At 55.1% G+C, this 14,496-nt stretch overlaps 6 protein-coding genes across 6 annotated transcripts; 2 read left to right on the top strand and 4 right to left on the bottom strand.

The window, feature by feature from the left end:
- Nucleotides 1-608: 608 nt before the first annotated feature.
- On the bottom strand, nt 609-2,869 carry MAK10 (N-alpha-acetyltransferase, non-catalitic subunit; the record flags this gene model as incomplete). The annotated part of the gene is made up of 2 exons (XM_064800129.1): nt 609-2,642; nt 2,696-2,869. 2 exons carry the CDS (start codon nt 2,867-2,869, stop codon nt 609-611), a joined length of 2,208 nt encoding a protein of 735 aa, XP_064661468.1.
- A 411-nt stretch (nt 2,870-3,280) lies between these two features.
- LTR77_002869 (uncharacterized protein) lies at nt 3,281-3,704 on the bottom strand (the record flags this gene model as incomplete). The annotated part of the gene is made up of 3 exons (XM_064800128.1): nt 3,281-3,361; nt 3,481-3,595; nt 3,673-3,704. The coding sequence occupies 3 exons, from the start codon at nt 3,702-3,704 to the stop codon at nt 3,281-3,283; spliced, it is 228 nt and encodes a 75-aa protein (XP_064661467.1).
- A 330-nt stretch (nt 3,705-4,034) lies between these two features.
- QCR2 (ubiquinol-cytochrome c reductase core subunit 1) lies at nt 4,035-5,571 on the bottom strand (the record flags this gene model as incomplete). Its single annotated transcript, XM_064800127.1, has 4 exons — nt 4,035-4,975; nt 5,027-5,201; nt 5,265-5,422; nt 5,478-5,571. 4 exons carry the CDS (start codon nt 5,569-5,571, stop codon nt 4,035-4,037), a joined length of 1,368 nt encoding a protein of 455 aa, XP_064661466.1.
- A 432-nt stretch (nt 5,572-6,003) lies between these two features.
- On the top strand, nt 6,004-8,656 carry RPC82 (RNA polymerase III subunit C82; the record flags this gene model as incomplete). The annotated part of the gene is made up of 4 exons (XM_064800126.1): nt 6,004-6,042; nt 6,071-6,127; nt 6,170-7,312; nt 7,367-8,656. 4 exons carry the CDS (start codon nt 6,004-6,006, stop codon nt 8,654-8,656), a joined length of 2,529 nt encoding a protein of 842 aa, XP_064661465.1.
- Nucleotides 8,657-8,887: 231 nt separating this feature from the next.
- Nucleotides 8,888-10,159, bottom strand: LTR77_002866 (uncharacterized protein; the record flags this gene model as incomplete). Its single annotated transcript, XM_064800125.1, has 1 exon — nt 8,888-10,159. The coding sequence occupies one exon, from the start codon at nt 10,157-10,159 to the stop codon at nt 8,888-8,890; it is 1,272 nt and encodes a 423-aa protein (XP_064661464.1).
- Nucleotides 10,160-11,186: 1,027 nt separating this feature from the next.
- LTR77_002865 (uncharacterized protein) lies at nt 11,187-12,374 on the top strand (the record flags this gene model as incomplete). The annotated part of the gene is made up of 3 exons (XM_064800124.1): nt 11,187-11,282; nt 11,332-11,918; nt 11,969-12,374. The coding sequence occupies 3 exons, from the start codon at nt 11,187-11,189 to the stop codon at nt 12,372-12,374; spliced, it is 1,089 nt and encodes a 362-aa protein (XP_064661463.1).
- Nucleotides 12,375-14,496: the final 2,122 nt, after the last annotated feature.

Raw genomic sequence — 14,496 nt, 5'->3', positions numbered from 1 at the left:
CCATCAGCGCAAACCGCCTCTTCCGAAGTCCGCCACCGTCCAAGCCTTCTGGACATAGAAGTAGCAGTGTTGATCCCGACCAAGACACGCAATCGCCTCAGGGAAGCATGCTCCCGTCCTCATGTCCCGATGATGCCGCATCGACTTCGCAACTCTCCTCCGCCATCCAAGCCCGTCTCAACCCCCTCATCGCAACCCACGGACACTCCCATCCCGTCACGCCCCAATGGCGCGTACGCAACGGCGAAGCAGTGCAAGTCCCGCGGTGCACGCCGCATCGGCCCCTACCATCAACCACTGGCCTCCGCAAGGACATGTTCCTTACGAATCCCCCTTGCACCCGGGTCACGGTTTGGCCCAACTTCGGCCAGGGCGTTGAGGTGTGCGATCCTGAGGGTGTACGGGTTGGAGATGTAGCGGCTTTTCTGGATGATCCGCTGGAGGTACCGTATCTGCCGGTGATTTATATGAGATTGGAAGGCGTGGTTTGTTCGGGTGAGGAGGAATTGGAGAGGGTCGAGGGTGGTTGTTTGGAAGAGGCAGCGTTTGAGAGGGCGTCTGTTCTTGGATGTAGCAAGGTGTCGAGTGTTGGAGGCTGAGGCAGCTCGTCATGGTTTCGTGTCTGCCTTCACCTTGACCGAAGGCACGACCCACCACTCCGCCCATCTCCGCTCAATCTTACACTCAAGCCGCTTCGCCAAATGGTCTTCGCCATACTTCTTCCCAGCACTCCGAACCTGGCTACACGCAACCGTCACAGCGATGCAAGTCGCCTCTAGCCCTTTGACCTCCCTTTTCCACTCCTCGTCTGTACCGACGAATTTCGCTTGCTCTGGTGTCAATTTCCTCGCCTTCACCAGCAGCTCTTTGGCCGATTTGATGCAGTCGTCGATGTCGGTGCAAGTCTGTTCTAGGCTAGCGTTCTGTGTCGTAGCAAGGGCGAAGTCGTCCGCAGATGGGACTGTGTCGTTAGTGAGGCAGAGGTATGGTTTCATCCTTGCTTCGTAGAGTAGTTGCTGGGTAGTGAAGTCTTGCTTGGGCTTCTTTACCACCCCTGTTGAGGTGAGAAGGGTGAAGAGCTTCCACAATGCTTCGGCAAGTAGTCTTGTGATCTCGTACATAGCGTGTAAGCTTTGCAGATACTGTTCGCTCAGAAGGCAATCTGCCAGAGCGTTCCTGTCTTTACCAAGACGTTTTGCCCTCCCAACTGTGAATAGCAGCACCTGTTGTATCAGATCGTTTCGTTGCTCGCTAAGGCGAGACAGAAACCAGTACATCCCGGCGAGCTCATACGGAAGGTATATCTCCGTCTCAAAGCCAAGCTGGATCGTCCAGGCCAGGATTCGCAGTCTGTAGAACTTCGCCCAACTCGATAGAGGACTCAACGAAACAGCTCTCCCACTCTTCGGATCGTTCAGCTTGAGCCCTGGCGACGACTTGATTAGCTCCCGATCAACCTTCATCGCCTCCATCTCCATCGCATCTAAGATCGCGATTGACTGCGTGAACAGCCTCCGTATCCGGCATCTGTTCTGACAGACCATGCGGTAGAAGTTCAGGTACTCTTCGATAGCCTTGTCCATGAAGCCCTCCATAAGCCTGCTGCAGATATGTCGTGGATCTGTCGTGACCTCGACCTGGAAGCTTGCTGGGTCTGCAATGGGATCACCGGCAAGGACAAGATCTCGGATATCGGCCAGCAGAAGGTCGTACTGTGGTATCTGGCCGCGGATGGCTTGGTCGCCGAAGAGGCAGTCTTGTATGATGGCTCGTGGAAGGGCGAACGGCTCGCCGCGGTATGAGAACGCCCACATCGCTCGTTGTAGAGATGCTGGGCTCTGTACGATGTTGATGTCTGTCAAACGATTAACAGCGACAACGTCTTCAATCATCTTCGTCCACTTCTTGCAAGCCTCGTCCCAAGATGTAGTCAGCATAGGCCGTGGCGGCGTAGATGTAGCCAGTTGACGTTGGACTTTCTCCGAAAATGCTTCCGGTAGAGGCTTTGCAATCTCATGGGAAGTCTTGATCCTACCCAAGAGTCCCACCATCCGCTCCCACCGACTCTCATCGCCACCATCTGCAAGCGCGCACAAGAACGTCGTCCGAAAGATCATCCGCTGCTGCAGCGCCTCTTTCATCTCGGCGTCAACAGTCTTCGACTTCCGGAGCCTCGACGTCGCAGCGTCCACAAGTTCTAGTGCCTCTTCGAGGCTCACTCGGGGCAGCAACTCGCGGCCGAACATGTGTGTGACGAAATCCTCTTCCTCGTAGTAATTCTGGCTCTGGACGAGCTCAACAACGAGAGCGCAGCACTTCGCTACCGCCACGCAGTAAGCGGTAAGCAGCGCATGCCCAAGCGACTGCTCTTCTGTCAGTGCCGCGTTTACTTCCTTGTCGGCTGCGTGAAGATATAGGGATGGCATCCGCGGTTGCTGCGGATCCAGTATTCGATCCATGTGTAAGGATGTGAAGACGGTCTGAGAGAGCGGATAGCCGGCGTGCCACAGGATCTCCAGGCTGTGGATCTGGTCTATGACCCAGAGGACTTCCGGAAGATCTAAGGGTCTGACTGGGTCGAAGTCGGCCTCGAATGTATCGTCTGGCGGGACGTAGCCAGAGTCCATCTTCGGGTCCATGATCTGTCTCTGATCAGTCGACGAGGCTCTGCCATCGCACACAGGTTCGTACCTACCTCGAGAGCCCCAACCGACTCAAACAGGGTAAACCACTCATCCTTGACGAGTTGGCCGCCTTCGAGCTTGTTCGATGCGGTCGTAAAATCCTGGGTGATGTCTTTTACGCGAGGAGTCCAGACACGCTTGGCTTCTTCTGCCTCCTGATGGAGGCGACTGACGGTGTCGGACATTGCAATATCATGGCTATGGTGCCCCGGTGTGTGCTATCTTCGTTTGCCTTCGTCGTTGAGTTGTTCGACGTCTGCAAGACAATTCAAAATGGCAGAATTTTTGGGGTAAGGACACATCGGGCGCGATTACTTCGTGGTGCCAAAGGTCAAAATCATGTGGCAGTTTCCATGTTACGGGAACCCCCCTAGATGAATACTGTTGAAGGCAAAGCAGAAGGTCAAACGCGAAGTCACAAAAGTTGAGCTTGGCAGGTAATAGTAGGCCAGATGAAGGTTTTCTTATATACACAGTGATACAGCCCATTCGCACCTCATCTCCGCCATTGCTCGCCCACAGATTTCTGCTTGAGACATCTGTACCTTCCTCGCTCCACCATAAGCCCTCCCATTTGCTCCAACCGCTTGCCGCATCTACTGGCTCTGCCCAGCACCCTCACTCATAGCCTTCTGGTTCGCCGTCTCCAAACTCTTCTGCTCGCCCTGCTTGCCATTCTGCACAAATCCGTTAGCACTGATCCTCATTGCCAACACGCATATCTCCATCCGCCATTATCCTCCCGTATCCGTCCCCTTCTCCGCCGATCTTTTGGGAAGAGCAGGTCAAAACGTACCTCCCACCGCGCAAACCTCAACTCCATCTCCCCCCTCCTCTCCGCCTGCACTCTCTTGTCCTCCTTCAAGCTGCGACGCACGACGCGCGCGGAGACGGCGAGGTAGCGGTTGTATCTGCATTGCCGCGGGAGTGGTTAGATTCATGCTCTTGAGCTCGGCTGGAATGCGCAGACCGGGCGGATGAGACGTACGTGAGGCCGGCGGCTTTCCACGCGAATGCCATTGTGTCGGTGTTGAAGAGGTGTGTGGTTTTGTTGTGGAAGTTGTGGTTTGGGTCGCTTGAGATGGACAGCAACAGCTTCGGAGGTTTGAGGAGCTTCGATAGAGCTGGTCGGGATGCTTGGCGTCACGTGCCGTTCTCCTCACCGTCCGTCGCTTCGACATCTGCCTCCTCGAAAAAAGTACGGATGTCTTGTCTCAATTTAATGAATGAGCAACGAGATAGTGAGATGACACAAGACATGATTTTAACGGTGCAAGCGGTTATTGTTACACGACCTTCTTCCACGCCAGACAACTAAATCTATGAGCATGCCTTTCGACTCCCGGATATTTACACCTTCAACCCAATCTCCTCCGCATAAGGCAGCATGTACAGATCGCCGACAGCGCTCACACTGGCCTTGTCTTCCAGCGCGTCCTTCGCAGCTTGCTTCACCTTCTCTTCTGTCACGCCGTCCACGCTCTTGGCCACCTCGTCAATCTGGTAGGCCTTGCCGCCATGCACAAGCCCGGCACCAGTCAGCTCCATAGCGGCGCTGGTCTCCTGTCCGTACTCGAGCTCCTTGAATTTTGCAAGAGCCTTGGCCTTTGCGAAAGCCTCCTTGTCGATGTTCTGGGAGACACCCTTGAGCGCCTCCACCACCTTTGGAGCAGAGCTCTTAATGTCGGATGCGGAGCCGGACATGGTGATGGTGACGAGGCCGGCGTCGGAGTAGATGGTGGACTTGGTGTCGATGAACATGTTTGGTGTGTCCTGGCAGGCCTTTGAGAGGAGAGAGAAGCCGGGAGACCACTTGATCGTGGATTGCCCGCCCAGCAGTGCGGCAAGCACGGCCACCTCAGGCTTGTAGAATCCTCCTGTAGGCGAGCTGGAGCCAGGGAGAGCAATGACGAAAGAGTTGCCAGAGCTGTGAGCGATACGCTCCTCGCCACCAAAGTACTTGGTCTGCTCTGGCTTGAACTGGTACGACGCCTGAGAAGGAACGTCTGTGAACATCTCGCCGACCCATTTGCTCAGCTCGGACTGACTGACGCCATTGCCAACGAGAGCAAAGTTCGGCTTGGCATAAGCGGCAGAGGCGTAGTCGGCAAGATTGTCGGCGTCGAGGTATTTCTTGTAAGGGAGATTCGAGGGCGGTTGGAGTGGGACACCGAGGCCGCGGTGGAAGGCGACGCCGTATGCGCTGTTCAGTGCCATCTCCTGAGTGTTGCCGAGGTACTTCTTGTGCAGCAGATCCATCAATGGGTAGACCTCTTCGTGAAGGACGTGTGCTAAGCGGCATTAGCTGCAGCTTGCTAAAGAAGATTGCTTGCCGAACTCACGCTTGTACTCCGTCATTGCTGCGACTTCCGCGAGTAGCTCCACAAAGTATGGCAGATCATTTTGGAAAAACTTTGCGCCAATGACGACGTTCTCGCGAGAGTGATGGGTTTGCAGGGCGGAGCCCAGAAGTTCAGATTCGCGCTGTATCCGTAGTGTCGACCGTCGGGCGGTACTCTATACAGTTCGCACATCAGTATATGCGCTGTATTGCCCCTTTGTAGTATATGCTCTTCTCACCTTGAACGCGTATCGCTCCAGCCCTTCCGCGAGACCAGGAACTGGCTGGTAACGGGTACCAGCGGAGGAGACGAGCGCCAGAGTCGCTACCGGCCCAGGAATTTCCCTACTCGCAATCTTGACCCCTTGCGCATCGCCGACTTGGTATTGGAAGGAGCCTGGGCAGAGTCAATGGCTGCCCACGGCAGTGTACGGCATTGTTATCCTACTCACCAGACGCTGGCTCAGCGAGACCCCTTCGTTGATGCTGCCACGACCGGGAGGCGGCTCGTTGCGCCTGACGGCCGATGGCTGCACGCGAGAACATGGTAAAGGAGTGGCGCGGGTGGTGTGAGTGGTTCCAATGGGCTCGTGGGAGGAAGTGAGGTTCTTCAAGCCCTGCTGCTCTTTCTCCCAAGCTCTGAGAGGCTCTCCCGAGCGGAAGCTCGATTTGGAAATTGGCATCGGAAGAACGTGTCTCCGGAAACTTTACGTGGGTCCTCCACCTTGAAGTGATTTTCTTCGACGGTGACTTGAGCAACAATGCGACAGCCAAGAATAGCCACAATGAGCGAACAATAGGGCCACGCCTCTATTGTCCATCTCTGATATATCTCACAGTCGCCCCCATGCGACGCAAACGCCGAAGACAACTTTCTACACTGGCAGGTGAGAGCTGACCAGTGTTCTACTCGATCGATCCACGATTCCACCAACGATATAGCGATTCACCAAAGACCACTACTTCACATCCGCCACCATGTCCAAGGCAAGCGGCGACCAGCAGTCTACCCTCCGAGTCAACGGCGCACTAACCTTTCGCACAGCACCTGAAAGAGCTTTGCTTAATCCTCGTCGACAAGGCATTCGGCCAGATCGGAGCTGTATGGTTATGACTCGACACCCAGCGAACAGCGCTGGACTAGGCTAACAAGATCAAGCAAATCTTCTCCTACCTCGCCGACCATGGCCGTCAGCCTCTCGCTGTTATTAAGCAGTACACTCGCATCCCACTGCGCCGACTCAAGCTCGCCCTCGGCATCTTGATCCAGCATCACCTCATCCGCCACTACTGTCAATCAGAAGAATACGGCTACCCGACTCAGTTTCAAGTGGACTGGAAGTCTGCCTACTCCATCGTCCGCGCTCCCAAGTTCCTGAAGCTCGTCAAAGACAGAGAAGGTGAAGTCGCAGGTGATGTCCTTGCCAAGGTTCTGCATGCCGGCCATGCAACTGTCGATCATCTTGCAGACGAGTACGTTCCGGAGAGGATTGCGAAGGCGAAACAGCTCAAGAAGCAAGCTGCGAAGGAGAAGGCTGCTAAGGACAAAGCTGCGAAGCGGGACAGCGGTATCTCGAACGGCAAGCCGAATGGAGATCAAGCTGGCGCGAGCAAGGAGGGTGTGAACGGCAAGCCGAAACTGAAGCTGAAGACCACGACGGCCGACGACGAGTCCATGGACAAGTCTGAAGACGAAGAAGAGGTTGATGGCTCTCAGAATGGCCTTGATGACAACGAGGATGACAGTGATGAGTCTCCTAATGGTGACGATGAAGACGGGGTTGCCAATGATCAGTCTCCGAAGGGCAATGGTGAAGACAAGGAAGACGCTGGCCCATCCTTGAGAGAGGAGCTCAACTTCGGCAAAGCTGGTGACGACGCAGAGTACGACGACTTCGACTACGAGTCTGATGATGAGTCTCGCCTGACCATGTCAGAGCCAGAACTTCACATACTTCTGCGCAAGCTGTTGAAGGAAGGCTACCTCAACAAAGTCGGGCCTCGCTCGTTCATCCCTGAAGCTGACCTCGATGAAGAGATCAAGGAGACGATCATCAAGGAGCGTTTTCCAGACGGAAGGATCACCGGCCCGAAGACAGGTCCACAGTATCAGGAAGCTTTCAACAGCCTCAAGCGCAAGTACGAGGAAGAAGATGCGTACAATGAAGTCACCGATGCATCTCATGGCGAGATCAAGAGGCCGAGACTGAATGGCAGTCTGACCAACGGAGATCATTCCGAGGCCAGCTCAACCGCGGCGAATGATCCTCCGTTCATGAAGCTTTCGGTATGAGCACTCATTTGCTGCTCCTACAGTAACCTCGCTAACACTTTCCGTCAGGAGGACTTGGTTGTAGGTGTGAACTACGACAAGAGCGCTTTGATGCTGCGCAGCATCAAGCTCGAGGCCCTAGCAGAACGCTCCGTCGGCTCTGAGACGGGTGCTGTCTACGGCATCATCTTGCGACAGCTTGAGAACTCGGTCAAGTTCAAGAAGGAGCTCGACAAGGTCAAGAAGGAAGAATTTGAAGATGAGGGCCAGAACGGGGGTGAGGGCCAGAACGCCGGCGAGCGTGAGAACCAGAATGAGGGCGAGAATGACGGTGAAGGCGAGAACGAAGGTGCGAACGAGGGTGCGAACGAGGGTGAGGGTGAGAACATCGTTGGTGTCAACGGCGACGACGACGACGACGACGACGAAGAACCGTTGCCTTCTATCACCGACGGTGCGGTCCTCGAACATCTCGACGAATTGACAGACCTCGAGTCAACTCTCAAGCGTGGCGGGCCCCTTAGTCCGGAGATCAAAATGGAAGGCAATGACGGCGACGCACCTCAGGCTGCCTCCAACGGCGAACCGGCGACCAATGGCCAGCAAGCATCCGACGTGCCCATCAAGGCCGAACCGGACGCCGACCCGGACGCCGACAACGAAGGGGCGGCTGAAGATCCATTCATGGCATCTCTCAAAGCCCGCAACCGCCGCCTCACCCACCTCGAAGAGCACCTCGAAGTTCTCGCCGAACAGCCTGGTGACTTCCTCAGCCATTCTTCCACCACGCACGAATCCTTCCTCAACATCACGCAGCTCACAAAGAACGTGATCGCCTCCGAACTCGACAGCGCCATCAAAGCGCGCTTCGGCAAGAACGCTCACCGCATCGTCCGCCTGCTGCGCGAGAAAGGCAAGCTCACCGACCTGCAGGTCGCTGTCACTGGTTTGGTTGACATTAACGATGTCCGAACCATCTTGACGAACCTGCAGTTCAAGGGCTTCCTCGACATCTCCGAGTTGCCAAAGGACAACACGCGCCAGCCGGCCAAGACGCTGTACCTGTACTCGTGGCTCCCGAAGCAAGCGAGGCGTCTGGTAATGGAGAGCACGTACAAGACCATGAGTCGGCTGCTGCAGCGCATCGAAGTTGAGCGCAAGGGCAAGTACAAGAACATCATCGAGAAGGGCGAGAGGGCCAAGACGTGGGAGGTTCAGACGCTGTCCGACCAAGAGAAGACGCTGCTCAAGGAATGGAACGATGTCGAAGAGAAGATGATGGTGCAGGTACAGAGGTGTGACGATCTGGTTGCCGTGCTGCGCGATTTTGCGGGCGATGGGCCGGAGTTGAAGTACTGATTCTGTGCTTTCTGGGTGGTTGATGCAATGATTCAATGCATAGCGCGGTGGGCATCAACGGCGTTGGCGGTCATCTGGGTGCCGCTTTGACGGTTCATGATACCCGGGCATCGCTGCTGCGATGGGGATTGCGCTGGGGCTCTGCGCTGGGCTATGTGACTTGGCACGATATGCTACGGCAGATATGCAGCCTTGAACTTGATTTAACCATGTTGCATCACCCAAAGTACACTACAAATGTGGCAAGAGATCACTCCATTGCACAGTCTGATAAGCTCCTTCAGGCAGAGAAGCCAAACTGCTCATCGTCACCACTAGCAAGCCAACTCGTGCCATGAAGTACAGCGTCGCAGGTACAAAGAATAGGAGACAATGCGGCCAGCGCATCTTGTACCCTTTGCCCGACTCTAGACCAGGCACTTCATAGTTCTCCCGGTAGCACACCGCCATCTCCGTCGAGCCATACAAGCAAAGAAGAACCCATACTCCAATGCAACCTCCGCGCCAGAGTGCCTGCTCCCATCTCGTAGCGAACTCGAAGGGCCAGCCAGCCAAATGCACGCTCGCGAACGTCGCTGTGCCGATGCCGAGGAGGCAGTGTTGCCTCAAGTTGGCTTGCGGGTCACGGTCGTTTGGGATGCGATCGAGTGGTCGCTTTTGCAGCCTAACTGCGCGAATCCAGCGGAGTACGTGGCGGCTCCACTTGCTGGACATGTAGACTCGACCTTCGATGAAATCCAGCGGCGTATCTAAGAATGGTTCTTTCGCAGCTTCGCCGCCTTCGCGGAGGATGTCGACCACTGAAGCGGTCGTGTCCAGCACTGTCGCCGTACGGACGTCTAGAGGCTTGTGCCACCAGAACCACAGAGTGGTCATTGAAGAGCAGATGAGCGCCAGGCTTGAGATCTCAAAGGGCGTGATGGGGAGACGTTGGACTCCTCGTCCAATGGTCTGTGCAATGAGCCAACCACTCTGGGAGAAGGCCATGGTCTTCGCGACGCCGTCTGCTTTGCTCTTGTCCCAGATCTCGTCCCGGCTCATCGCTGGTAGCGAAACGTAGCGATGGTTGACAAGGTAGTGCAGTTGTTTGGCAGTGATTGGGAAGGCCTGGAAGTCCTCTGTTTGCAGCTTGAAGCCTCCGCTGTCGGCGTAGAAGGCATGGCATAAGGTCCACTGCTCTTCCGAGTAGCCCAGGCTTCGGAAGTCCTCAACGGAGCGTTTGGCAGAGGCGTACTGCCCGCAAGCGAACAGCATGGGTAATTCTGGCGCAAGGATACCTAGTATCAGCCATCGCATTTTCCGCCAGAAGATGGTTATGTAGGTGTCGTTCTCGGTAGGGACGTTCAGATGCAGCATAGTCCAGAGGCACAGCAGGATCGAGAAGACGCAGCTCCATACTATGTCGAGAGTGCCGCGTCTGTCCGGCGAATCTTGCCATCCCAGCCTGGCCGAGGGAGCGGGTATAGTTGAGCTCGAGTTGAAGGCATCGCTGATCTCGTTCATCGTTCAGTCGAGCATTTCACAAACAGCACACAGCCCAGTGTAGCCTGCTTGAGAGCAGATGATATCTTGCGCATCCCTCGCGCCGAGCTGGCCATGCTCACCTGTAGTACAGCCGCCTTCTCCTTCGTACTGAAACTGGACTGCAGTCTGCAGCGCGCGAATAGCTTCGGCTCCATCTCCTGGGGTACAAGAAAAGAATAACGTGCATTCTGCTCCTTGTACTCACAGCAAGGCGCATGAGAGGTCTTTCTCGTTCGTCAAAGTACGTACCAGGCCGGCGGCAACACAGCGCCACAGCGACAGCTGAAGGGGGCGACGAGAAATGAGATGAACGGCGCGACCTGTTGTCTCACTCAGAGTCTACCTACCTTGATGAGAAGCTGCTGTGCCACAGGCTGTTCAAGTCAGCGTTCTGTGCAGGTGTCGCTCCGATGTGAATCATGGTTTGATGATGAGTTGCGACCCGAGAGTGAGCATACTTGCAGTGTTGGCTGAAATTGCGGTCGTCCCCTGCTTCTCGAAGCCATTGCCGACCAAGTACCGTTCCATCGCGATAAACCCCTCGCGAGGCCGTAAGCAATGGTGTTGTGTACAGATACATGTACGTACCTATTGATGGTATGAAGCATGCAGGTGCGGTTGTGGTTGTGAACAAGCACTTCTGAGCGCTCGGACCACCACTATTTGAAACCTTCGTCCGGCCTCTAAGCGCTCGCTTCTACAACCGCCTGCTATCCTGCATCCCGCGCAGGTGACTTCGAAGACATGCGGTCGGGGAGAACACTGCCTCGTGGCCTGCGACCTCTCCCTGCCGTGGCCAAGTCTGCCGTGGTCTCATAAGCATGCCTTGCACTCAACCTATGTCGAGGTAGCGGAATATTTCTTCGAATCGACCATGTTGCTAAACGGCCTTTGGGCGTACCTCGTTCCGGCGACCTTACTCTACCTTGTCCTCGTACGGAGCCTTCGATACCGCAGAAGCAGTGCGGTCTGTCAGCGGTATCCCACGCGAGCCTCGTATGACTCCATGACCCTCGAGGAAGCATTCGAGATCCAGAATCGCCTGGCTGTGCTGGAGTTTCCGATCGTGTTCTCGGTGTCAGTGTTCTTCGCACTCTTCAAGGTTCGTCCGTTCATCAGCCCTGTAAGTCTTGTGCTCACGCTATCGCCAGACTTATGGTATCCCTTCCATCTCCAAGCTTCTCGTTCAAACTGGCCAACTTGCGGATGAGGCCACGGCTTCCAAACGAGCTGCGGATACTGGGGTAGTGTTGACAGAAGTGATACTCCACCATCCTTCTTCTCCTCGAGCTATAGATGGCATCGCCCGGATGAATTATCTCCACAGCACGTATCGCAAGGCTGGCAAGATCAGCGATGCGGACATGCTCTACACTCTCAGTCTCTTCGCGCTAGAGCCAATACGCTGGACGGACCAGTACGAGTGGCGAAAGGTGAATGAAGTCGAGCGGTGCGCCATGGGAACTTACTGGCGGTATATGGCTGATGCAATGGAGATCCCTCTTACCTTGCTGCATTCTCACAAGTCTGGCTGGACAGACGGCCTTCACTTCCTCGACGAGCTGGAGGAGTGGAGTATTGCCTACGAAGCCGGGGCAATGGTACCTGCTAAGTCCAACTACACAGTGGCCCGGGGCACGGTCGAAGTAGGCCTGTTCAATGTGCCTCGACGGTTGCGGCCGATGTGTATGCCGTTCGTCTCGGCACTCCTAAGCCCCCATCTGCGGAAGGCAATGATGTGAGTGCAAACCACAATGCATTCTGATGCTACGCTGACAATCACTCAAGGTTTCCAGATCCGCCACAGTGGACTACAGCTACGCTTGACGTGCTGGTGTGCATTCGCAAAGTCGTACTACGCTACCTGTGTCTCCCGCGGCCCTACTTCCTGCGTGAGCGGTGGTGGAGCGAGAGGGCCAGTGCAACTGGACGTTACCACGCGAAGCAGTTCATCTCCCTCCCTTGGTATGTCAAGCCGACGCTGTGGGCCAGATGGAGTCCTAAAGCGTGGCTCTTGCGCCTCGTCAGAAGCAAGGTCCCTGGCGATGATGGGGGGAAGTACCATCCGGAGGGATACATCATCAGCGAGCTTGGCCCGGAGAGCCACAAAGGCAAAGGTTTGGCGGAGATGAAGGCAACACAGGTGAGGTTGAAGGATAACAAAACGGTTGGCTGTCCCTTTGCCCGTTGGTAGGACCAGAATGGCATTTGGATACTCAATCAACTTCGAAGACCTGTCCTTCACCGTCACACTCAAAGCGTCCCTTGCACAAGCAAAAGCGAATGACTAGAAGGAAAAGAATGGAGAGGTGAGCACAACACCTCTGGACGAAGCAGAAAACAGCAAAAGAGAAAACCCCGGAGGGAGAAGAGAAACCTCGAGGTTTGCTCTTGATTTGACTACAACCTTTCACGAATGGGCGCCGGCCTACAACGTGTCACAGATAACGACTACCTCTCCAGGTATGGTATGTATTAACCCTAGCTCTTTCTTGGATTGACTTCTCGAGGTGTCTCGAACGCTCGACTGCGTTGGCGGCGGCTTGGGGACGAGGGCGTGGTATAACCATTGACCTGAAGCCACTCGAGTGGCTACGCTTGGTTATAGTGGTGGGACTGCTGATAATTGGATACATAGGTTGGTGGAAAGGCCGAGATTGGGCCGGCTGTTGTGTGGTTGTCACATGCATTCGCGGAGGTCGTGTTATGACTTCATCTGCGGCCGGGCGGCGAGGCTAGGAATGAGAGCATGGTACGATTGGTATGAGAGGATGGAGGTCTGATCCCTCATAGTATCATGGAATATCTGCCGTCCTTCTGCCCATGCCGCTCATTTAGCGTCGTAGTATACGGTCTTTGGCAACTGTTGCTTACGCGAAAGGTGCTCACGATTTTACGACCTGTGCTGCGAGTTTGCGGCCTCACTTCACAAGCGGAGTGGCAACGGATTATCACGAGCACAAAGTCACAATCCCATTCGAATCTGCCAGTCTCGTGACAACAGCAGGCCTGTGAACTCACGCACCTACCTGGACTTCGCCGGATTACCGCATTAGGAAGTACCACACAGCATGTGAAAATCTGACCTCGACTTCACTTCTTGAATCGAGCGCATTTAACCAGCATCATCACCATATCACACCCGTTTAAATCCTTACAGCGCCGGACGGAGTGATCTCAAGGTTTAGCCGGCCGCTTGTATGCTTGCCCACAGCCGCACTGTAATTAACGACGTTGGGGTTTTCGGAGGCCACGATTTGACTCCCTGTCCCTCTGGACCTCGAGACAGCTTCCATATGGCGTCGACGATACAACTGGCCACAGCAGCTCAAAAGGCCACGCCAAGAAGGCTGAGGGCGTCCGCATCGGGCCGATAGGTTCAGCTGCGTCCAGCAACATCGAGATGCGAAGGAGTCCCGGCGATGGTTACCCCCATGCTGCCACAGGCCTTCGAAAAAAGAGCGGCCAAGAACTGTGGAAGTGGAAGAGGCAAATGGACTGACAGGAAGGAACCCCACCGCTAAAGCCGAGAGCATCTCATACATTAGAGCATTACTTCCCATGTTCTCAGGCCCGCGGAAGAGTAAAGAGGCGGCACCGTGATGCAGCATATTGGCCCCGTGCTGAAAATGTAGGTGCCATGAGACGGTAACTTTGGTCGAAAGACCGTGCTCCACGTCGTAAGGAGTACACGAAAGCCAAAAAGAAAATGACATTAAAACGATACTGACATAGATTTACCGTCCAATCCCAGGACAAAAGAGTTCACCACTGCGTGGTTAATCTCCGCCTGGCTGCCACAGGACTTCCAGCCAGCTTGGTCAGTCACATCCGCGCGCTTTGCAGCACTGCAGAAGGTTAGGCGCAAGCCCTACTAGCAGCAACCGAATTTGAGGTGGCGGTCATCATCATTCTGCGAACAGAATGGCTGTCCAGCTCACCGTCCATTCGCCAGGATATCCCGCAACCATTGAACCGCGCTGCTCAGCGTCGAAACGAGCTTGCACCCTGCGGACAATGTGTCACGACGATGAAAACATCAAGATATACATTCACTTGCACCACCGCCTGGCCAAAAAGGGTGCGATGTTTCCTGAGAACCCGCCAAAAGAGTTCACCACCAAGTGGCTACTTCTCTGTTCTGTCCACTGGACTGTCTGTCCGGCTTAAACTGCCCTGGACTTTCTGCCTCTTTACGGCCTTGGGACTTCAGCTGTGCTGGACCTGCCCGAAATGTGCAAACTATTCAACCATTGGGACGAGCGTCGAAACGAGCCCGCCCCGCCGGAGAATACAGTCCGCCAATGCGAAATGCA

This window comes from Saxophila tyrrhenica (assembly GCF_035928015.1).
Source record: "Saxophila tyrrhenica strain CCFEE 5935 chromosome Unknown scaffold_4, whole genome shotgun sequence".
In the NCBI taxonomy this organism is placed as follows: Eukaryota; Fungi; Ascomycota; class Dothideomycetes; order Mycosphaerellales; family Extremaceae; genus Saxophila; species Saxophila tyrrhenica.
Note: the sequence above shows the minus strand (reverse complement) of the source record. Positions and strands in the feature narration are given on the sequence as shown.